This window comes from Lygodium microphyllum, chromosome 17, assembly GCF_053477565.2.
Source record: "Lygodium microphyllum isolate KBCC chromosome 17, Lygodium_microphyllum_v1.1.10, whole genome shotgun sequence".
NCBI classification, from domain to species: domain Eukaryota; kingdom Viridiplantae; phylum Streptophyta; class Polypodiopsida; order Schizaeales; family Lygodiaceae; genus Lygodium; species Lygodium microphyllum.
Genome location: NC_141151.1, coordinates 19,135,540 through 19,161,120, shown reverse-complemented (window position 1 = coordinate 19,161,120; position 25,581 = coordinate 19,135,540). Strand labels below are relative to the sequence as shown.

At 39.7% G+C, this 25,581-nt stretch overlaps 1 protein-coding gene across 3 annotated transcripts in view; it reads left to right on the top strand.

The window, feature by feature from the left end:
* Positions 1-22,282, top strand: part of LOC148021645 (protein CNGC15b-like) — a 41,383-nt gene extending 19,101 nt beyond the window's left edge. The window contains exons 5-9 of one of the 3 annotated variants that reach the window (XR_015694363.1): positions 19,635-19,930; positions 20,167-20,278; positions 20,361-20,597; positions 20,672-21,585; positions 21,624-22,282. Coding sequence is in view for 2 of the 3 variants with exons in the window: in XM_087697110.1 (XP_087553236.1) it covers positions 19,635-19,930; positions 20,167-20,278; positions 20,361-20,597; positions 20,672-21,337 (1,311 nt within the window). In the remaining variant the exon portion in view is untranslated. Of the gene's footprint in view, positions 1-19,634; positions 19,931-20,166; positions 20,279-20,360; positions 20,598-20,671 lie in introns of all 3 variants that reach the window. The other 2 variants (XM_087697110.1, XM_087697111.1) reach the window with 2 other exon arrangements.
* Positions 22,283-25,581: the final 3,299 nt, after the last annotated feature.

The window sequence follows — 25,581 nt, the reverse complement described above, 5'->3', positions numbered from 1 at the left end:
GCTTGCGTCTATCATTCAAATGTGCCTTGACGATTATAAATTTTTATTGGGTCCGCATGAGGTTCTTTTTGATGTTGTTCACTTTGCCCATAGATACATTTATGACTTGGTCCAAAATTAGGTTAAGCATGAATGGGTAGATTTGATGGAGGTGGATATTACTAAGGTTGAAGTGGAGAATATACTGTCTCATTTATCACATAGGAAAAGCCCTAGCTGGGATGGGCTCCCTAATGAGTTGTTTTCTGCCCATGTGGAATAGCTTAAGGATCCACTGGCACACCTTTGTTAGCATATGTGGAGATCCGGTACGATGCCTTCAGATTGGAAGATTACAGTTATTCTATTTGTTGCCCAAGGTTCCTTCCCCATGTACCTTGAAATAGTGGAGACCCATTTTTGTTATGGGTTGCTTATACAAAATCTTTTCTAAAATCATTGCCAAGAGATTGCAAAAAAGTATTTTCCACAGGTGATCCATCATGTCAATATGATTTCATTAAGGGATGGAAGATCATGTATAAGACTTTGAATGTTCAAATGGAGATTGATTATGCCAAAGCCTTTAGCCAGCAGGTTATTATGATCCAATTGGATATTGAAAAGGCTTTTGATCATGTTAGCTGGTCTTTCCTACAACAACTGATATCTACCATGGGTTTTGGTCCTTGTATGACTTCTCATATTGATACCATTGGTTGAGATGTTGTGGCACATATTGTGCTTAATGGAGGGATCATAGACGAGATTGCCTTGTCCCGTTCTCTTCATCAAGGATGCTCTCTTAGTCCTTTATTGTTTGCATTGCTCACTCACCCAATGTTCTTTTTATTGGATATGCTGGTTGATGAGGGGGAAATTGTTGGTTTGACTCTTTCTAGTGGTGCTCAACTTTTGGGTCAATCTTTGGAAGATTATTCCTTTATGTTTCTTAAGGCTCATCGGGCCAATGTGAATCAAGCAATGGCTATTTAGAGTCTATTTGCTTTAGCTTCGTGGCTCCATATTAATGTTGAGAAATCTACATTGATTTCTTGTACAAAGATTGATTTGCAAATTTTGGGTTGGTAGAGAACCGCCGTTTCTAAAGGCGAAATTATGTGACACTTGGGATATCTCGATATCCCAATGGTGTGGATGTAGTTCCTTGATCCTTGCTTGATTGGATGTCCTCCCATATTCATGACATGTTTATGTACTGGAAATCTTAGGAGTGGCCTCTTCATGTGGGGCTCAATCCATGATGATTAGTATAGTCTCGTATTTTTTGTATTTACTTCCTTGGACCAAGAAGTCTCTCTTGAAATTGGTGCAACCAATCAGGAAATCATTTGGGCCATGTGTGGATTTCTTGGTAGTATGTTACTACAAAATGGTTGGGGAGAGTTGTCATGAGGACATGTATTTTTGAAACCTCACTTAATATGTGGATTAATTTTTAATCACAGGGTTAAGTGTTGCACATGTGATGTGTAACTGGGGTTAGAGTAAATTTATGAGCCTAGAACTCGAGAAAATCACGGGACGTCAAGGGCAAAAGCTGCTATAAGTTATGCTGTGCAGGTACTTGGTGGTATTTGGTGCCAACTGTTGGCCTATGTCATTCATTTGGTCATAAGTATCAATTGGTGGCACTAGAGAAGTGGCGTTTAATGGATACCTAACTTCAATCCGATGGTCAAAGATGATGCAGAGACACTTGGGAATGGATGTTGCCTAGCCAATTTCATTATTGGCTAGTCATATTAATTTTCAAGGCACGAGAATATTTATTAGATTAATTTTCAGTATTTAAAGACTGAAAATTAATATTTAATTATGGATAATGGTGGAAAAACCATTTGTGAAGGCTGCCACTTGTAAAAAATGCCCATGCTTTTTCAAGCCATGTGTGCAAGTCATCAACCTTGGGTTTCAGTTGCTTACTTCTTTTTGAAAAACTATTTTTAGTCTATTTAAGTGGAGGGACCAACAAATAAGTGAATTTGGGGCATTTTCCATCTCCATCAAAGTGGGTGAAGGCCAATTGATTGTCCGAATCAAGGGGAAAATCAAATTAAAGACTTGCTGGTCATTTTGAATAGCAAGGGGAGTTGGATACCGAAAGGGATTGGGAGAATCCCATTGTATATGAAATTCTTCTTTAATTAAGTTAAATAAATACCGAAAGGAGCACCAGTTTTGGGGCCAACAGGGTGTCCAATGTCCAAGATTATATGGTAAAGTGTGCGTTTCAGTTTTGTGAAATTGTTAATTGCTATAAATAGTGCTTAATCAGGTTATTTACCACCCTATCGGAGGAGGAAGGTTGATTCCATGGTTCTGTTGCTGGGACACCACTCAATCCCTTGATTTGGTGGGCTCAAGGTACCTGATTGCAAGCCAAAGCTTTGTGCTAGTGCTGATTCTTACTCTCAGCTGAGAAATTACACAAATATGTCTTCACACAGTGAGATGGACTCAAGTAGTGATGATGCCTCTCTATACGAACGTTCACATGGAAATGAAGGAAATGCAATGCCTGACCTTGGACAAGGTTAACACCATGGACAACAAGCTGAAAATGTTGCTGTTGGGCAAGATGCACGGCCTTTAGGGCATAAGGAGGCTGATGACTAACAAAGTGAAGAGAAATTTGATGACCAGTTCAAGAATTGGATAATGGCAACAGCAAATCTCTTTGTTGAATTAGCAAAGGATCCTTAATTTACCTGATTTTTGAATGCTCCAAAGAAGGACAGCAAAGGCAAGAAGAAGAAGATGTCTTCTACAGCTTCGGACAGCAAGATGCACCGAAGATAATGCAAAACCCTTCATTTGAAGCTCCCAATGATGCTAATGAAATAAAACAGTTGGTACCTATGGGGCCAGGAATGCAAATGCAAGGCCATCATGGAAGTGCCAATCTAATGGATTTTAGACAGCTAGGCATGTATGCTATGATGGGGCAGCCAAGATATTTTGGTGGAAGCACGATTTTCCATGCTATGGTTGGACAAGGACCGCATATAGGAATGTATGGAACAAATCCCAATGGTATGCAACAACCAATGCATGGTGTGCAAGGCCCAATGTGTTCGGGTATGGCTGAAAATATGCAAAATCCTATGTATGGTAGCATTGGCTTGATGCATAGGGCACAAAGTAGCATGCTTGGTACTGTATCTGTACCCTCGAATGCTTATGGGACTCAAGGAATGAATGTTAGTTATGCAAATTCTCCGTTTGGCATTGGTTTTAATGTAAATTCGGCAAATGCACCCTTTTTGCAGCAGCAAGTGTTGACAACTTAGCACCCGAAGGGGCAACAAAAGGCTATGATGAGGGTGGAAAAGTAGTGAATTTTGAGTCCTTCAGCGGTGTACAAGATAGGCTAAAAGCGTTGACTTTCATTTAGTAGTTTGATGTAGCTTATTCAGGTGGAAATTTCACGGAGTCCTCAAAGATTCGAAAGGTAGCCACTTTCTGAAAGGGAATGCATTAGAGTTGTGGTCCACTCTTTTGATGCAAGGTAGATTATCGTTAACGTGGGTATAATTTAAGCAAATGTTTGCATTGAATTGGTTGACAAGTACCTTTGAGGTGGGCATCATGATAGCTTGGGATAAGTTGGATGCTAAAGAATGTTGTGGTTGATGCACTGTTGCGTAAGCCAAAAATTTCAGCGGTCATTAGCATGGTTTATCACACTGAGTTGGATGCCACGAAAGAGCAATACATTGTTGATTCGGACTTTGCTAATGTTTATGATCAGCTTTGCAATGGCCAAAGGCATGGATACTTTGTGTTAAGAGATGGATTTCTAACGATGCATGGACGATCGTGTGTCACAAAGCAGTTAAGGCCTAGAGTTATGCCTGAAAGTTACGCTCCTCCATATGTAGGACACGGAGGTATTGATGCCACGATCAAGGTAGTGGAGCATTTCTTTTATTGGCTAGCTTTGAGGCATGATGTAAAACAATTTGTTAAGACATGCATCGTATGCTAGAAGGTAAATCATGATAGGCAAAAGATGTCGGGTTTGTTGCAGCCCTTGCCTATTCCAAATAGGCCTTGGTAGAGCATTGCAATGGACTTTATTTTTGAGCTTCCTAAGACACCTACATGGAATGATGGGATATGGGCTTTCATTTGTAGGTTTAGCAAACAAGCCCATTTCATTCCGGTGAGGAAGAAAATAAAGGCTAATTACATGGCACGATTGTTTTTGCAGCACATCTTTAAGTATCATGGTATGCCAAAGTCGATCATTAGTGATTGAGACCCTCGGATGACCAATTTATTTTGGAAGGGGTTGTTTGAGAATATGGGTACCACGTTGAAATTCTCATCATCCTTCCATCCGTAGACAGATGGTCAGTCTGAGGAAGCAAATTCCATAGTGTTAGATCTTTTGAGGTGCTATGTTTCAGACCACAAGACACAGTGGGAGCAGTATTTGGCTTCGGTTGAGTTTGCTTACAATAACACAGCGTATAGTTCTACGGACAAAGCTCCATTTGAGGTGGTTGAGGGTGGCAAGAAGGTACCACCTATTCTGTAAACTAAGGATAAGATATTTGAGGCTGATTGCTATGTGGAAAACTTGGATGTAACCTATGCAAATTTAAAATATGCACTTCAGAGATCGCAAGAAAAGCAAAAGAGGGCAATTGATCGCCACAGACGTGCTTTGCAGTTTGCAAAGGGTGATTATGTATTCGTGCATTTTGAAAAGGCAAGGCTAAAAAGATGAAAGGAAGAGAAATGTTGTATCCAAAGTTGAGTATGAGATGCTATGGGTCCTTCTAGGTGTTGGAGAAGATCAACAATGTGGCATATCGGCTGAAATTACCTCCACATTGGCGGATACACAATGCCTTTCATGTCAGTTTGTTGAGGCCTTTTCATGGTGATATGCAGAGGATACGTCTGTTGAGATTCAGCTTGAGGTTGAGGAGTTGGATGAGATTTTGGTACTTGAGAGCAGATTTTGGCATATAAGGAAAGAAAGGTGAAAGGTAAAGTTTCCAGGAGATACTTGGTGAAATTTTAGAATTATTCACCAATGGATGCCAAATGGATGGAAGAGGATGACTTGGTAGACCATCCTTATTTGTTGGAGCTTTACCTAGATGCCTTTCAGTTAGAGCTGACTTTAGTTTGGGCTTCGTCAGGTTTAGTAGAGCAAGGGTCCGGAGTATTGTTTGATACTCAAGGGGAAGGTAACACTTCCACTTCTCTAGTTATGAACAACTCTCGTATGTAGTGGATCTCGGATGTATTCAACATGCATCCAAGGTACTGCGCTGACAATATGTTTGCCATGAGGTCACTACTTAGTGTACTAGTCATTGTGAGATGTATGCTGACAATATGTTTGCTATGAGGTCACTACTTAGTGTACTAGTCACTGTGAGATGTATGCACATGAGTATGAGTTTTACCTGAGCATTGGAACTATACTTTTGCATCAGCTTATGATTAATTTAGCATGAATTTTGCCTCAATTTTGAGACAAATTCTGATAAATTTCAGCTCAGTCTTTGATTAGCTTAAGAACCATTTATGGTCACTTTTGGGATCAATTTTGCATCAGTTTTTGCATTGATTGTTGGTCAGTTTTTGCAATGAGTTTGTGATCAGTTTGGGGTCACATTTGCTGTAGTTTGTGATTAGTTATCAGATCAGCAAGTGATGAGTTTATGATCAGATTGTGCTTAGTTTTCAATGGTTTACATCTAGTTTCATGGACAACAACATACGTTATGATGCCATTGATGTTTTAGCCATGGTTTATGCTTGGTTATGCTATGCTATGGTTTGGTTTTGCTAGATGAGTTGAGCTCATGAGAAATAGACATGTCACGTGATAATCTGGGAATGTTTTTTATAAGATTCTTTGTGAGTCTTATAGTACGTTATGATTGGATGGTAATGTTCAATATGCGTTGGGCATATGGAATGGTTGAGCAACAGCACACAATGTTGTGTTAATATGATGCCTTGTGGAAATTCCAATCCACTATTTTGCTTTTGATGCATTTGGTGCAATCGTGGTGGTGCAATCGTGGACGATTGCAAGGATTTTAAGGGGGAGGGTTGTCATGAGAGGACATGTATTTTTAAAACCTCACTTAACATGTGGATTAATTTTTAATCACATGGTTAAGTAAATGTTGCACATGTGAGGTGTAATTGGTGTTAGAGTAAATTTACGAGTCCGGAACCTGAGCAAATTACGGGACGTCGAAGGCAAAGGTTGCTATAAGTTATGCCGCACAGGTACTTGGTGGTATCTGGTGCGAGTTGTTGGCCTATGTCATTTATTTGATCATAAGTGTCAGTTGGTGACACTAGAGAAGTGACCTTTAATGGTACTTACGCCAATCTGATGGTCAAAGATGACGCAAAGATACTCGGGAATGGAAGTTACCTAGCCAATTCAATTATTGGCTAGTCATATTATTTTTCAGGGCACCTGAATAATTATTTGGTTAATTTTCAGTATTTAAAGATTGAAAATTAATATTTAATTATGGATAATGGTGGAAAAAGTTAAAAATATTTGGGAAGACTGCCACTTGTAAAAAATGCCCATGCAAGATTAAAAAATGTCTTTAGAGGTTGGAGAGAGGCATTTTTAGTATATTTAGTTTGCAAGAGAGAGAGAGAGGAGATGTTGTTGGTCTGATTTGCAGCCATTGGAGGACCTTCTGAGGCAGCTAGGGGCAGGAGAAGACCAATCAACAGTAGGTGACAGCATCTACAGGCTATTGAGACAGGGCAACAACAGTAAATGATTGGTTTTCTTCAGTTCTTTGCATCTACAAGCTGTTGAGATAGGGTACCAGTAGTAAATGATAGATTTTCTTCAGTTCTATGCGAAGAAAGTCTGAATTTTCTCTCTCCTTAGCATTCTCTCTAATCTCCTAGCCTTTCTACAGCCTTGCTCCAAAGATTGCAACATGGAGATCACCAAAGATTGAGAAATTTCAGATTTCTCTGTTGTAAATCCTAATCTGTATCAGAAATTAGGGTTTAGCAGCAGCATTGGGAAGCGTGCCAAAAATTGGAAGCTCTAAGACTTGGATTCAACAGGGTTGAAGCTTTTTTTAGCCTATTTAAGTGGAGGGACCAGCAAATAAGTGAATTTGGGGCATTTTTCATCTCCATCAAAGCGGGTGAAGGCCAATTGATTGCCCGAATCAAGGGGCAGATCAGATTAAAGACTTGCTTTGCTGGTCATTTTGAATAGCAAGGGGAGTTGGAATACTGAAAGGGATACATCTTCTTCTTCTTCAACTAAGTTAAATAAATACCGAAAGGGGCGCCAATTTTTGGGCCAACAGGGTGTCCAATTGTGCATTTCAGTTTTGTGAATTTGTTAATTGTTGTAAATAGTGCTTAGTCAAGCTATTTACCGGCCTATTCGAGGAGGAAGGCTAGTTTCAAGAGCAGCTTTGCTGGATGTCAATCTCCATATGATAGCTTTGAGAATGGTGCTTTTGCAGTCAATCTCCATATGATAGCTTTGAGAATGGTGCTTTTGCAGGCCCTATTTGTACAAAGTCATCCTTGGACTGATATTGTGAGTGTTTTTATCGAGGAGATTGGTATCTCACATGGTTGCATGGTTATCCATGTATCTTGATGGCATGTGCTAAATTCCATGCAACCTCTTAAACTTTCATAATCCTTTCTCCGTACTCATTTGATTGGTGCTTGGTAGGAGATTCTCTACTTCACAGTTTAGCTTTTTCTTGTTCTCCAAAAGGAGGTGAATTCATTATGGGCAAAAGTGCTAGCCACTTCCAGGCTGCTAGAGTGGCTTGAAAAAGACTTGCAGCGAGATAAATTTAATCGGATAGCTCAAATGGGGTTGCAGGCAGTACATGATGCTACCATTCTTGGGCAGCTCTATCTTAATTCTTTCAGTCTCATTTGCGAGTACTTTTGGGTGCCTAGAGGCTATAGCCAAATTTGGTCGTCCTTGTAGGAGCACCTTCAATGGTATACTCCATTGCTTGCTTTTTTGCCTTCTTCCCCTTGGCAACATTGGATGCTTGTAAAACTTGATGATTTCTTGAAATGATCAACTAATTAGATCTTCCATAAAATGGTAGAGGATGAAAGATGGGTCATTGAGAAAACCAATAAAGTATAGCATGTTCATGATACTAGAGGAAATGGCAGGGTAGATTTCTCCAATTGTGGAAGTCCAAGATTCCTTATCAGAGGAGAGTTTTATATGGAAGCTGCTTATTGGGGGTATTTCCATTGGGGATGTGCTATGTGCTCACAACATCTCGTGTGGTTGATGTATCTTTTGCACTACATGTGATGAGATACCGATTCATCTCTTCATCTCCTACGCTATAGTGAGATAGATTTGGAGCTTTTTTCTGGTGTGTGGACCTCGGTGACTCGATAGTTGATACTTGTCCGTTCTTGGGTCATGGGCAAGATACCTTCTTTGTCCACTTTGCACTAAAATCATCGTTTCCTCTTCCATTTTCTTAGATGGAAAGCTCTTTGATATATTTGGTGCTCCTGTAATGCCTTCATTTTTGATTCGGCCTTGGGTATCTGTGGTCATGTGGACCTTGTTTGAGGATTACTCTTATGGAAGACCTCTTCCATGGTTTTGGCGGACATGGTCCTCCTTGACGTGGCTACTCTTTTGCTGGATATTGCTTGTTGTACTCCTATTGTGCCACCTACATGATATTTGTGGTTAGGTTTTGGTAGCCTTTTGGTTTGGCTTGTGATTGCTTGGATTTTCATGGCTGGCCAGAAGGCCTGATGTAAATACCTCCATTTAATTTAAGCTTCTTCACAAAAACATGAGATATATATATATATATATATATATATATATATATATATCTCATGTTTTTCAGAGAGAGAGAGAGAGAGAGAGAGAGAGAGAGAGAGAGGCTCAAGGGTCTTTTGCATTGGCGGTTAGATCTCATTCAGCATGTTGACATCCTCTCTAGGGAGGACTTGGTTATTTGGCATACAACAATTCCTTCGGCTCCTTTGTTATGACTTTTGAATTCCTTATGTGATTCTATATAATATAGCTACCCATTACAGGGTGTGCACGCACATGCACACACACACACAAAAGTGTGTTGAATGGGCATATGATGGGGACCGTGGTGCGGTAGACAATGTTAATTTCTAATTCAGAAATATGGAAAATTCTTCCTTCTCCAATTTATATTCATGACAGCTTTTCAGTTGAGCATCCATGCTGGGCTTTGCATAAAACACAGCTCATAGGCTCTACTCATAGAGCACCATCCACGAAACTTTTTACTGTCCTATGATTTATGGGCCTGCCCAAGTACAAGGACTATGCATGCGTATATTGTATAAGGCTACCCCTTGACAAGTGCCTATGGTACCACAGGTGGGTTATGCCAACTTGGCACTGTTGATCAGGTTGTATTGCCCACCCAGTCATTGCATATGGAGTGCCTTGTATTGATCACCATCCTTGGGGCTTTCCATGTCCTCCTTCTCCTTGCTGATCAGGCACCATTTTGTTGCTGCACATTGACCTGTTTGCTGCCAGTTATACCTGCGTTTTCTGCATTTAACACGTGACAGCATCTGTATACTCCTCTTGGATTTGTGTTTTCAGGCTGTGCTGCCATTCCACCCCCTGGCGGTCTCTGTACTGCTGCCGACTGCTGATTTCTGATCAGCATCTTTGCATTTTCAGATCTGAACTTGGTCTTGTGCAGGGCAACATCCTCTGACTGATTTCTTGTGATCAGCTTGTGAATACTGCGTGTGAGCTCTATTTTTGTGCAGTCTGTGCTGTTTGGTTGGTTGTCTTCTCTCTCTGTCTACCTTCTCTTCTCTATCTTCTCTTCTTCTCCTCTCCAGATGGCTCCTCCTTGCACTTCTACAAATGATAAGTTACATGGACTTGACTATCTTACATGGAGTGTTGTGATGAAAGCTTTGTTTGTGCAGAAGCAGATATGGTAAATTGCTAGTGAGGCTATCTCTTGGCCTCAATGTCCTTTTTCTCTTCCTAATGATTTTTATGAGGACAACCATGAGCTTCCATGGGATTTGGACAATGCAAGTGTGCATTTTGCACTGCTTTGGTGTATTTTTGCAGAACATCTCTCGAAGTATAGTTGAAGCTCTAGATAATGTACGAGGCACCTTCCACCATGTGTGCAATGACCCTTTATGGCGAGCTTTAGCATATGAAGTTTGAGTTGAAAGACACTATTTAGTCATTTTTGCTCCGTATTATATAGGTACAGGATCAGATTCGACACATGCACTCTGCCCTTCCAGAGGCATATCTCTCGCGAATGGTACTTTACAAGCTCCCCTAGAGTTTGGAGTGTCCAATGCCTTGTGGGTGCAGACATCATCTACACTTGTGAGCTTTACACGTATGTCTCCGATGTTGCTTGAGTATGATGCATCTTTGCGTTTATAGGGGAGGCTTCTGTCTCACTATGGAGATTTCAGTGAGGCCTTTACAACTTTAGAGAGGAGTGACAGGAAGAAGAGGTCAAAGGCCTAGTGTTATTGTTGTGGTAAGAAGGGCCATTTGCAGAAGGAATGCAAGGAGTTAGCAGCCTCATGGAAGAAGAAGGAAAAGACGAAGAAGCGAGATGCGTATTTCTCCTATGAGTCATCCTTTTTCTCAGACTTCGACTCTCATTCTCTGGCCAAGGAGAATTCCAAAGCGCTAAAGGGATCTGATTCTTCAGTTCGAGGGAAGGGTTTGATTGCCCCTTCCTCTATTGCCTTCTAGTCGAGGTGATGTCATCATCCCTCATGAATCTCTAGTGCAAGAGAGGGAGTGTGAGAGGGTGGTGAGATAAGGCAGCCGAGCCTCATCTATACAGCTATAGTGATGCACATGTTCCAAGAAGGGGCATCGGGTCCATGTAACTGATCGTCTATAGAAGTGTAGGGAGGGGCCATTTGGAGAGGAGAAGATAGAGAAAGAAGGTAGATAGAGAGAGAAGACAGCCAACCAAACAACACAGATCTGAAAACACAAAGATGTTGAGTAGCAAGCAACAGCAGAAGGACCACCAGGGGGTGGAATGGCAATGCAGCCTGAAAACACAAATATTCTGGAGTGTACGGATGCTATAGTTGCATTAAATATAGAAAATACAAGTATAATTGGCAGCAAACAGGTCAATGTACAGCAACAAATTAGTGCTTGATCAGCAAGGAGAAAAAGTAATCAGTAGAGAAGCATGTAGCAGGAGCCTAGATCCTACAATTTGATACTGCGGCAATGGAAGCATAGACAAGTGTTGAAATAAACCGCTGAACTCAAGACAGAAGAGAAAGAAAGAAAGAACATTCCGAAAGAAAAGAACTCAGAGATGTACTCAAGAAATGGAATCCATATACCAAACACGAGATAGTTGCGTACAACAGTGAGTCACTAGCTGCATGGGCACTGGCAATGGCTCCTCACTTCAATGGGAAGTCCACTTGATGAATGATGATGATTGTATGACTGAGGAGGAGGAGGAGCCCAATAAATAGGCACAAAATATGCCATAACCAGTAGTTAGTTGGCTAGTATTAAATACTAGCCGATTGGCATAAAATGCCAAAAACCACATGAAATGCCCACAAAAAAATGCCTGAAATCTTGACAAATGTGCCTAGCCCATTAGGCATGCACAAACTCATACATGAGCTGATAATCCTGCTAACAGCTGCCCGCTGCCTTTTGCAATTTCTATCCAAGTGGCTATCAAGTTTTAGCAAGTGCTATGGCTGGCTATCATCATAGTAAATAATAGTGGAACCCTTGCATGGAAATTACAACTCTGCCATCAAATTGTAAAGATATTGAGCTCTATATGGGTTGGCATCCACTACGCATCTTGATGATGTGACATGATATTATTAACTGGTATATTAGCTGATTAACATAAGGATATGTCAGTGATTCTACAGTTGGTGGACTACACCCACATAGTCGATCCTTGGTTATGGCACATTCATTGTGCCACCTCTTCTTTCCTTAGCGGGTTCACACTTAGTGACCTTGTGCACATATGTTGTGGTACTTTTGTATTAGTCTTTTATTATGTATTAGGCTTAATTCTTTTGTGTAAAAGAAGAAGAAATTTTCAGCTCTATCTATGTGTGTGCTTTAGTCTCCATTGCTTTTGTGTAAGTGCTCTTGTCTCTTCACCTCTCTCCCCTCTTGTCTGTTTTCATGGTATTAGAGCCATTCCACAACTTCGCGGAGCTTGATTGAAGGTTGAGGTGAAGGCATTGGAGTACGATAGCAAGCAAGGAAACAACGAGTAAGAAGCTCTTTCACCTTGCTCCATTTGCCTTAGATTATAGCTGCAATAGACTTCTATCCACAGCTTCCTGGAGCTTGATTGAAGGTTGAGGAGAAGGCATTGGAGTATGATAGCAAGCAAGGAAACAACGGGTAAGAAACTCTTCCACCTTGCTCCATTTACCTTGGGTTATAGTTGCAAGAGGCTCCTGAGGTTGACAAGGCTGCAATCTCCGATTGCAGTAAAACTTGGTGAGCAAGAAGAATAATGTATATACTGTAGATAATCCCTTTAGGGATTGGGATTATCCACTGTGATTCTTGACATCCAAGGTCATTTCGGCCTCTGTTTTGGACTTGCGAGTGGTTTCGACGGTAGTTTCTGGGTATGCTGCTGCTATTTGGGTTGTGTCAGCCGTTTACAGATTGCGGTTATTGCTGTGTAGCCAGTGGAAAAGGCTGTGTGTTTAGTTGTGGTGCACTTGATATTAGCTTGCTTATAGGCTATAGTTTTTTGCAAGTTTTTGTTTTGCCAAAATGTCTGATAACTTTAACTGAATTGTCAATAAGAAGCTTGATAAGAACAATTATCCTGCATGGAAGTTGACCATATCAAATTTCTTGAAAAGCAAAGGTATTTGGAATTACATTGAAGATGACATGGTAGTAGCACCTGAAGTTCTTGCGCGAAATGCTACTGCAAAACATGTAAAGGCTAAGAAAGATTGGGAGTAGACATAGAGTAAAGTCGTTTATTGGTTGTGTGAAGTGTCATGGATAGCATGATGGGTTGTTTGCAAAAATTTGATACCTCCCCTATTGCATGAAAGAATCTAGCAAGGCTATTTCAAGTAAACACAAAGGCCAGAAAGTTACAGCTCAAGTCAGAGTTGAACCAAGTGAAAAGAGGGAACTTATTCATTAATGATTATGCCTTGAAGATCAAGAGTATTGTGGAAGCTCTTGGATTTATCAGTGTGGTAGTTGATGATAATGATGTTGTTGTGCATGCATGCTTAGATGGACTTAGAGATGAATACGAGGGATGATATCCTTGATTTTGTAGACTTGATTTCTATATTGATATTTGAGGAGAATAACCTTGGCTTGGATTCCTTTTCTTCTTAAAGAAAGGACAAGTCTGAATAAATATTTTACTCTATTAGTAGAGGTAGAGGTCATGGTAGAGGCTAAGGTGGTGACCGTGGTCAAAGTTATGCTGCACAACGAAATAAAAGAGGACAATCCCGAGGAAGGTGGAGTCAAAGAGGCCAAGTTGCATATTTTAATATACAAGGGAATTTTGATGATAGCAGAGAGTATTGGCATTGTGGTTAGAAAGGCCATATTTCTAAAAATTGCTTAAAATGAAAAAAAGTAGCAGGGCAATTATGCATCCAGTAGTTAGCAGAAACAATGATGACAGAAGTGAACAATTGTTTCTTATGCAACACTTTATGAATACTAAGACTGCTGATGGTTCATTAAAGAATGATGTATGGTATATAGACTCAGATGCCTCTAACCACATGACTTCTCATGGAGAGTGGTTTAGAGAGATGCGTAGTCCAAAGTTGGCTGGCTATGTGGAGACAGGGGATAATATGGCTCACCCCGTTACTCATGTTGGAAATGTTCCTTTGAGTATGTTGGATGATAAAACTAAGTACCTGGTTGATGTGTTGCATGTATCAAATATTACAAAAAACTTGGTTTTTGTTGGTCAGACGGTAGAACTGGGATTGTAGGTTCGGTTCACATGTGATGGTTGTTATGTAGAATATCTAAAAAAAAATTGCAGATTGATTGCAAAAGGAAAACATACTGATAGATGGTTTACTCTTGATATAAGTGCCTAAAATGGATGCTGTTATGTATGCACAAGGTTTAGGTATTGTGGTTGATATTGAAATTTGGCATAAGAAAATTGGTCACGTGAATGTATAGTGGTTGAAAGATACACAGTCAAAACACGTTGTGGATTGTTTGCCCAAGTTTAAAGTTGATGGGATGTATAAAGTATGTGAAGCATGTTAATTTGGAAAGCAAGCAAGGCACGTGTTTCCGTATGAAAAGCATGTATGCAAGAAGCCACTTGAATGAATACATTTTGATATGTGGGGTCCTACAAAGACTACAACTTTGAGTGGTTACAAGTATTATGTTTCCTTCATTGATAATTATACTCGCAAAGTATGGGTTCACTTTATACGTGAAAAAAGTGAGGTGTTCACTCACTTCAAAAGCTTTAAGGCTTTGGTTAAGAAGGAGATATGTTTACATATTAAATGCCTAAGGTCGGATGGAGGGGGAGAATGTCTCTCGAATGAGTTTTCTAAAATTTTTCAGAAAAATGGTATATAAATGTAGTATACATGTAGATATACTCTGCAATAGAATGGAGTTGTTGAGCAAAAAAATTAGGCATATTGCAGAGGTGACTGTTGTATTAATATTAGAAAGAAACTTGCATTTTACTATTGGGTTGAAGAAATTGCTACTATTGTATATATTATGAACGCGACATTTACTATTGCGGTATATGGTATGATATTCGAAGAGAAGTTTATAGGATGAATAGCACACCCACTGCTGCGGTACATGATATGATACCCAAAGAGAAGTTTACAAGTAGAAAGCTAAATCTGTTCCATCTGAAAATATTTTGATGTATTGCTTATACATATTTTTGTGGAGTTGCATAGTAAATTGGATCCCAAAGTAAAAAAAAAAGCGTAATTGTGGGATATTCTCTTGAGAAGGGATATAGATGTTATAACCTTGTTATACGTGAGCTAAGAGTTAGCAGGGATGTTGTTTTTGATGAAACGGGTAGCTAGTATAGTAATGTCTAGAATATAATCAGGGCTAATTCGCATGACTGTGGCTGTGTAGAAAACATGTCAATAGTCACAGACATTAAGTAGACCACAAGAGTCTCTTAGTCATGGTTCTATTGATAGACCTTGGAGTGGTAGATTGAGGTCATAAGTTACTCCACCAAGTATATCATAGATGCCAAGAAAAGATAAAGAGAAAGTTGGGGACTCATCTATTATGACAAATGCATCATTACGTTTTTCTCATGTTGATGTTGACTCAGATGGCTCTGAGCAAAGCTTGGATGAGGAGTTTGGGATTCCATTTATTAAAACACCCGGTGTGCGGAAGGCATAAGAGGATGCTAAAGCACTTGGTAATAATCCAAATCCATGCAGGTCAAGTAGAGTAAGAAAGCCAACGTAATGGCAATTGACATATGATAGCTATGTAGCTCATTACTATGTATACATGGCTAAGGTTGTGGAGAATGTGGAACCCACTTGTTTTGAGGATACAGTGGGTAATGAGTATTGGGATCGTGCTATGGATGAAGAAATGACCACACCTAAGGATAATGACACATGGGAGTTGATTCCTTTACATGAAGGCAATAAAACTATTGGCTGTAAATGGGTTTTTAAGGTCAAGTATAAGTTAGATAGATCTATTGAGTGCTATAAGGCATGATTGGTTACCGAAGGATATGTGTAGACTCATGGTATTGATTATGAGGAGACTTTTGGTCCAGTAGCTAAAATAGCCACTATAAGGGCTGTCATAGTAGTGGCTGCATAAAAAAGTTAGATCATGCATCAAATGGATGTAAAGAATGCCTTGTTGCAAGGGGAGTTGCAAGAGGAAGTTTATGTGGAGTAGCCACCTGGTTATGTAGATGAGAGTCATTCAGATAATGTATACAAGCTTCGTAAGGCCTTGTATGGGCTGAAGCAAGCACCTAGGGCATGGCATGAGAAGATTACAGATGAGAGTCATTCAAATAATGTATACAACTTCGTAAGGCCTTGTATGGGCTGAAGCAAGCACCTAGGGCATGGCATGAGAGGATTACAGAATACCTTGTCAGTATTGGATTTTGTAGAGCACAAGCTGATCACTCACTCTTATGTATGTGAGAGTGATGTAGGTATTGTGATTATTACCATATATGTGGGTGATTTGATCATTGTGAGTGATAGTAAGATAGAGATTGACAATGTGAAGGGTCTCCTCAAGACTGAATTTGAGATGAAGGATTTGGGAGAGTTGCACTATTTTCTTGGCATAGAGATAATCAAGACTCCAAAGGATATATGGCTGTCACAGAGACAATATGTGTTGGATATGTTAAAGAAGTATGGTATGGCTGATTGCAAGCCTATTTCTATACATTTGGATGCTAATACTAAGCTTAGTGCACATGAGGGTGACTTGATTGAGGATGTCACTATGTATTGGAAGATAGTAGGAAGCCTCATCTATTTAATGATCACTAGGCTAGACGTAAACTACACGGTTGGTTTGGAGAGTCAGTTTATGTAGCTTCTATGGAAGTCACATTTGAATGTAGTGCGGTGCACATTGCGCTATGTCAAGTCCACATTGGACTATGCCTTATTCTATAGTGCATGTGTACCATTGGACTTGTATGGTTACACATATGCAGATTGGGATAATACTATTTCAAATAGGTCTACTAGCGGTTTCATGTTTTTCTTTGGCAGCGTTGTTGTTACTTGGAGCAGCAAGAAATAGCAGACAGTTGCCTTGTCTAGTACAGAGACAAAGTATAGAGGTGTTGCAATTGCAACATGTGAGGTAGCTTGGTTACGCAAGCTACTTGGTAATTTGGGGATGCAGTTGGACAAGAAGGTTGTCTTCTACTGTGATAACCTTAGTAGCATTTAATTGACTAGGAACCCAATATATTATGCTGTTGACATTTTCACGAAGGTCTTGGGAGCTAAGAAGCTTCAATGCTTCACGACTATGTTTGGAGTTTACGAGCTTATGTTGAGCTTGAGGAGTGTTGAGATGCCAAGCTCTACATGAGCTGGCATCCATTACACGCCTCGTTGATGCGGCAGGATATTATTCATTGGTATGTTAAGTGATCGACATGAAAATACGCCAGTGATTCTATAGTTGGACTACACCCATGTATTCTATCCTTGGTTATGGCATATTCATTGTGCCACCTCTTCTTTTCTTAGTGGGTTCACACTTAGTGGCTGCGTGTACATACATTGTGATACTTTCATATTAGTATTTTATCATGTTGTAGACATAATTCTTTTGTGTGGAAGAAGAAAAATAAGAAATTTTTAGCCCATCTCTCAGTGTGCTCTTGGTCTCTTCACCTCTCTCTGCTCTTGTGTGTTTTCACAAATTCCTTGAAATAGATAGCCTTAGTGGTATCATTGTATAAGGCACGGTATTTAGTCTCAATTGAAGATGCACTACAATCTCTTGTTTTTGGCTTGATCAAACGATCAGAGGCAAGCCCAAGGATAAAATGTAATGGCCATGCCATGCCCGGTGTTACGGGGACATGAATTTTTTATGCTTTGCTTAGCATTTGATCTAGTTATTAATCAAATGTACAGATGTGAGAAGCATGTGTTGTGCAAGTAAGTTAAGTCACAATGAAAAGCCAAGGAACCCGAGGTATTAGTGGGTGTCAAAGGCAAAAATTGTAATAAGTTATATAGGTTACTAAGTGGTGCCTAGTGTCAGTTTTGGGTACTAGTTAGTGTTAGTTTAGGCCTATGGTTTTTTTATTAGCCATTAAATGTCAGTGGTGACATTAAGAACTAGGCATTAGTTGATTAATTAATGCCAGTTCAGGGGATAATTAATACTCAAGATCACTTGGGAGTCAAAATGGCCTGGCCAATTTAATTGTGGATGGGCACATTTAGTTTTCAGGGCAAGGACGAGGGCTGATATTAATTTTATTAATTCTGAAAATCAATTAAATGATTGAAAAATCTAATTAGAAGGTTGTTGCTTGGCAAAACTTGCCCATGCAAGTGAAGGAAAGGCTATGAAAGGCTGATGGAGGGTCATTCCAGCCATTTTAGTGGATTGTAAAGGTTGAGAGAGGAGAGAGTGTTGTCCAAGCAGGTACCAGAGATTTCAAGAAGCCAGCCATCCCAATTGAATTTGGGGCTAGATTTGACCAGCCAATGGTGAGTTTGAGGCCAATCCCATGAAGCTAAAGAAATGCCGCAATGGTTGCCAATTTTTGGGGCCAACTCGATGTCCAATGTCCAAGATTGATTGGTAACATTTGGTATTTCAGTTTATGTGAATTTTTATGCTTGCTGTAGTTAGTGCTCAATCATGCCGTTCACCACCCTATCCGAGAAGGAGCATTGGTTTCATCGGGTATCAAGTCTTCAGCCTAGTCAGAATTAGTATATCTATGAAGGGTTATACCCTGACTGAATGAGAAATCATAAGCATACGTACACTTTAGATACCTTAACACGTGTATACAAGAAATCCAAGGAGACTCCTTAGTGCATTCAAGTATTGGCTAAGGATGGAAACTGGATAAGAAGGATTTGGGTGCGTGTGAATAAGTCAAAGAAGCTTTCCCACCACTTGATTAGAGCCATACTCATCAAAGGAAGGAACATCAGTGCCCTTAGTTACCTTCATAGTTGGGTCTAGTGGGTTTGCCATTGGCTGTGCATCGTGAGGATAAAACTCATCAAATAACTGAAGGGTAATGTGGCATTCCAGTTTCGGGAAAACACGAAAGAAAACAATTCCTTGTAGCCCACTTTAGGCTCAATTGGAAGCAAGCTCAGCAGGGGTATTCCAAGACGAACATATGGAAGTGGTCACTCAGCATGCTGCATGAGACTATCTTGAGAGCTCACTGCTTTCAGCCAGAAAGACCTCAAGTTGGCAACTCTACCAAAGGCTACTTCAACAAGTATGATCATGGACAGGTTGAGTCCTCTCTGGTGATTACGTTTTGCATCAATTTTGCACCCTCTTTTCCCTGCACACATGCACACATTTGTCCAGTGGAAACGTTTTATCTAGCTAGTCACAGAGATGTGGAAACATGGATAGTGACCATCAGATATAATACATTTTTCTTCCAGAGAATACCTATGATTGACTTTAAACATCAGTATGTAATATCATCATACTTCTGAGCGGTGGGCTGGTGGGCCTATTGCCGAAGTGTTCATGCTTTCTGTTGTGTCTTCGTTATCTGCTCATTTCCACATTGCTTTATATTCGTAAATGATGTGCACGTTTTGCATCCTTTTGTATTATGTTCCGGAGAGTGCTTGTAACTAACTCCCTCCAATTCTACCGATAAGTTTTCAGATGTTCTAACATTTTGCAGTGCTTGCATTTTCAAGGAGCCTAGATATGTCAATTCTTTCTATAGACACATGCGTGCTTGTGGCTGCATCAATGACCTACTCACCTGGTTATTAGTAACTTGGTTCTGTAACAAATGCATCATTCTGATCTTTCTTCAAATTTTATGTACCAGTTTATAGGAGCTTGTTGGTATCTGTTGTCAATTGAGCGCATAGACACATGCTGGCGTATGCAGTGTGGCAAACATTCGTCCATTTGTGATTATAATTATCTTTATTGTGATGGGAAACAACCAAATCAGACCGTACAAGCTTGGTTCAATACTACGGTCCATGCATATTGCGTAGGAGAGGACAACAGCCGTTTTGATTTTGGTATTTATGAGGCAGCTATTAAAAATCAGATAGTCACTGAGAAGTTTCTAAACAAATACTTCTTTTGTTTGTGGTGGGGTCTGCAACAGCTGAGGTGAGCGTTGTTGCAATGTTATTTTCTTGTGGCCATGATTCATTGAAAGTAAAACTTCCATCCTAGAAATTGGAAAGCAGAAACTTTGAAGAAGAAGCATATTGTGTTTTGATAGATAAAATGTTTAACATTATTTACATATTATATGTGATGCATCTTGTTTGCATTTGTCAAATTTCTTTGTTTGTTTGTATTTAGAAGAATGACTTACCGGTGTGGTGTGGTGATTTTTGCAGCTCATTAGGACAAAATCTTCAAACAAGTACCTTTGTGTGGGAGATAATTTTTGCCATCTTTACTGCTATTGTTGGTTTAGTACTTTTTGCATTTCTTATTGGAAACATACAGGTATGCCCACTGGCAAGTGTTTTTCTTAACAATCAAACTAGCCATGTGTACTCATTTTGCCATTCAATGTGACTTGTTCCAGACGTACCTACAATCTGTAGGGGTTCGATTGGAAGAATGGCGAGTCAAAAAGACTGACACTGAAGAGTGGATGCAGCATCGTCAATTACCTCAAGAATTACGTGAACGAGTTCGTCGTTATAACCACTATAAATGGGTGGCCACAAGGGGTGTTGATGAAGAGGCACTTCTGAAGGGCCTACCCCCTGACCTTCACCGTGATATAAAACGACATCTGTGTTTGGACCTTGTTTTAGAGGTACTTCAAGATCTGCAACATGCCTATGCTACCTATTAGCTCAGGATTCGCTCATATGCTTGTTTCATATGCAGGTGCCACTGTTCAAAGAAATGGATGAGAGACTACTAGATGCAATCTGTGAACGTCTAAAGCCTGTATTATGCACCGAAGATACTGCAATTCTTAGAGAAGGCGATCCTGTGACGGAAATGCTTTTTATTATTCGAGGTGAGCTGGACAGTGAGACCACAAATGGTGGCCGAACTGGGTTTTTCAATAAGACTAAGCTTGGACCTGGTCATTTTTGTGGGGAAGAACTCCTTACGTGGGTTTTAAACCCAAAGCCAAGTGTCAACCTGCCAACCTCTACTCGCACCATACAAGCCAAAGGGGAAGTAGAGGCATTTGCATTGACAGCAGAAGACTTGAGGTTTGTTGCCAAACAGTTTCGACGGCTCCATAGCAAGAAGCTACAGCACACTTTTAGGTACTATTCTCCTCAATGGCAAACATGGGCTGCCTGCTTGATTCAAACTGCATGGAATCGGTACAAGAAAAGAAAATCGCTGAAAACATTAGAGAGCATGGAAAATGGGCAATCGCTTAGTGCGGTTGATGATACCACCGATGAGGACCAGAATGCGATGCGAGGCGTTCACAGACTGCGGGAAACAAGCAATGCACCAGAGGAGCAGTTCACAAAGCTGGCAAAGCCAGAGGAGCCAGATTTTGGACCGGATGGTGAAGATGCACACTGACACGAGTAGTTGTTTAACTGGCATAGGAGGAAGAGTTCTGTTAAAGCCTGCCTCTGCTCACACCCCAAAGGAAGAGTGCATGGCAATGCCGAATCCCGATGGCACGCACGCACTTTGTTACCAAAATGGTGCACAAATGTTCGTGAATGAATGTGCTCTGCCAAGTCGAAACAAATGCACTTCTGCAGAGTCGGCATTCCCTGTCGTGTAGTCCACACACACATATATATATATATATATATATGTATGTATGTATGTATATGTATGTATATATCTATATATGTAGAGAAGAGGCCACTTGGCCACTTTTAAGATGTATGCATGTTTGTATCAAGTACAGCACTGCAACTCCTCTTTCGTTAAAAGAGTGCTGCAACTCTCCCGAGTCCCATGGACCAGGGTTCAGGAAAAATTTATTGAAGAAGAGGAAGTAAATCCTTTTCATCATCATCTGCGAAAGAAATATCCCCCATTGAGACGGTATCTTATACATATATTTAACAAATGTAACTATATTTTTAGAAATTTGAAGAGGATTTATTTCCTTTTTCCAAAGAATCGAGAAGGATATTTGTCAAGGTGAACAAGTTCTAGGTTGAAGCAAAGCCGTCTTTTCTCAAACCTTGCTATGGACGGCTATATCCTGCTTCAAACACTTGTTACGTATACAAAATGCACTTTCCTTAATCATCTCATTATCTAGACTAAGCTCTCAACTTCCATTTTGTGCTCCCTCATCTCCCTTTTCACCCCAAAGGTAACTTTCAAATGTAGAAAACAAGCAATTTGATCCTTGTCATCCTTGTCTCCACCAATTGCACCATGTGGAGCCCCCATTGTAGTGTCATCATGTATGATTGTGGGTGCCATGTTAGCATGTGACCTCCATATGGCAGAGAGGGTCCTTGACCATGACCAGAATCCTATCGTTCACCCTATGGTGGATGTTGCCTCCTTCGCATTAGCGTGACTTTCCATGAGCTCCAATATCTGGACTTTGCACTGAAGAAAATTAGTGGAAAAAGGGTGTGTTTTCCTTCATGTGGAAATCGACATTCAAAAATTAATCTAATAATGATCATTGTTGAATACCTTGATCTATTGTGGCTAGTGTGGTGGCAATAATAGTTGCTATTGTAGCAATGACAGTATGTGAGTTGGCGATGTGCTCGTACATCAGTGATAGCCTCATTATTGGTGCCAAGATGCTATCATCTCTATCATCTTTGTGCTTGACTTCTCCTTTGCCATCACTAAGGTTCTTAGGTCAATGTGAGCACTACGATGATGGGCAAAAGGCATTGCCCCTCCTTGTTAGTTGCCTCCATCGCCATCAACCTTCTCTTTAGAACCTTCCACTTTATCCCTTCCTCCATATAAACTGGCCTTCTTGCCTCAAAATAAGTTGTCCATGAAGAGGAAGAGGAAGTAGAATCAAAGTGTGTGTGACCAAAGAAGGTAGCCATGGCTAGCTACTCAGTAACATGAAACAATTATTCAGATTGAATGTCGTATGACAACACTAGTAGCACACATCCTCCTAAATAGCCCTAATAGTGGCGATCACTAGCACTCCCTATTTCTCAATATCAACTGGTCTCCCAAACTGCTATGAGAGAGAGATGTTCATATTAAAAGTGGATTTTAATTATGCACATAGCTCATCCACCATAGCAACATCCAAAATATTATAATAAGATTGTTTTCTCATCCACCTCACTCAACATTTTATATTTGCACAATTAGCAATATACACATAAACTAAATGAATACAATGTATGTAACTTGAGATAATTGGCTTTTATCAAGTGTCCTTGTATGGCTCCTTACAAGTGCATTGGACTTTCAATCCCTTGTTAAGTATCACAAAATAGTTAAGCTATAAAAAATAAATACTTTTATAAGATTTGAGTGTATGTACCTTAAAATACACTTAAAAGTATATTGGATTTATTATGATTCTCTCTGTCCTTTGAAGCATTTCTCTTCTTTTTCCTCATGCTATCTTTTTTTAATCTTTTCCTTCATTCTATCTTTCATCTATAAGACAAATTATAAAGATTAAAAAAGGAGCAATATCTTATTACCTTTGAGGTTTGTTTGCTTGTTTGCTTTAGAACTATAATGTTATTTACCAACATAGTGTTCTCCTCAATCTATAATAAAAAATAAACATTAATAATATTAATTTGATGTGAACTAGTGCAAAGCTGGTAATGCATATGAGGTAGGGCCAATCACTAATGCAAAGCAAAGCTAACAAATAGATACTAACAGGCTAATACAATATAGAGCAATAAGCAATGGCGCAGGACACAATGCACTAGAGAAAGGCCGAATACTCACAAGTGATATCTGCAAGAGCAATGGGACAAATGGAAGCTTGGAATTGGAGGAGGTGCACATTTGGTAGGAGTTGGAGCTAGGGTAGGGGATAACACTTAGGGTTCACGTTTGGGAATCTTTTTCTAAACCTTAGGTTGAGGCTTCTTGATATAGTGTGTAATTAGCCTTATAGTTTGTGCAATGAATAGAACGACCACTAGAGCAATTAGACATGCTATCACATATTTAATATGTATGTCTTTGCATGCATGTATATGCATATACATATGATTGCCTTATATTGCATATCTATGGTTTGATGTTAGTATGAAGGGGAGAGATAGAGGTGGTAAGAGGGTAGTGGCAAACAATGACAATGGATGTTGGAGGTTAGAGGACATGTGGAGATTGGAGACATAGACTAGAGAAGCCAGGGCACTTGCACATGATTGTAGAGCACTTGTGATAGAAGTCAAAGCACAACTGTGAAAATAATTCATACATAACATAATTGTGCTATCCCTTCTATGTTTGTGACGGATCCTTTTAGTATTCTATCTATGATGTTATCTATGAACTTTCTGAACCTATGCTTATGTTTTTGAGTCTAACTTGTGTAAGGAATATTGCCTAGCTATGCTTATTGGACTTACTTTAGTAGGGATGGGGGAATGAGCTATTGTGGAAGGAGGTGACGTGAACCCATGAAAGCTAAGGTGTGGGAATAAGAAGTAATAGAGTAGCAAGTCTTATAGTTTATGGTGAGAACAAGGCCTTAGTAGTAGTCATGTCTATTGGCTTTTGGGCTACCACACCCTTGCGTGTAAAACAAAGGCTAAGAGCTAAAAGAGAATGTAAACATAGAAAAGGTAGAAAAGCACCTCTTAATCTCGGAAGTTGACAAATGCTTAGGGTAATGAAAATGGAATGTGATGGAAAAGGCTATCCTTGGGTATGAGACTCTTTCTCTTGGGTGTAGAGAGAGGTTATTATCTTCTTGCTTCCTCCTAGCTATGGTGATAGTTGTTATAATTGCTTTGATTGCACATTGGTGCCAACAAATTGGGAATTGTAGGTATATAAGAGGAATTTACATTTGTTGTTTGGGTTGATTAAATGGTGCAGAAAGTGCTCTTACCAACTCACCTAGCATCTTCTTTTCCTCACAGGAATGTACATGACAAGACAATGCCAATGCCAGGAAAATAGTGATGACATGTAGGGTTGAAAGGATTCTTTCCATATTTCCAATGATATGCAAGTATTCACATGTACAAGGACTAAAAAGATAGTGAAATGCGTAGCGATTATCTCTTAGCGGTGACTCACTGCTTTTCATTATTTCTTCTTACCACCTTTGGTAAAATTTCAATCAAAACACTCAAAGTTGATGCACAATCCAAAAAGGTTAGTGTTAGAGATCCAATGAGGTGAATAGATTGTATTAAACTTGATTGATATCTGAAAATTAATAGGGCATGGCTAGACAAGCATTCATTAAAATTTTTTTGAGTTGTAGAGAGTCTGATGCAATGCAATGAGACATTTGATGACCCCCTATAAACAAAATACCTCTTTTCAACAAGAAGATAAGCCCAACAATAGGATTGAAAGAGAGTTTATGATGCAATGCAATGAGACATTTGATGATCCCCTATTACAATTAACCTCTCTTTAGCAAGAGGATAAGCCCAACGATAAGATTGAAAGAGAGATTAAGAGTTAAATAGTGTAGAAGTATCTCTTACAATGAATGGATTAAGAGCTGATCATCAATGGCCCATCAATCCCTTCTTGATTGAGCCCATGCTTGCTACCAAATACTTGTCTCAAGTTGGAAGATTAATTAGAATGATTTGCTCTAATTTATAGTACTCCCATGTAGCCAAGAAGAAGCATGATTGCCAAAATAGCTTGAG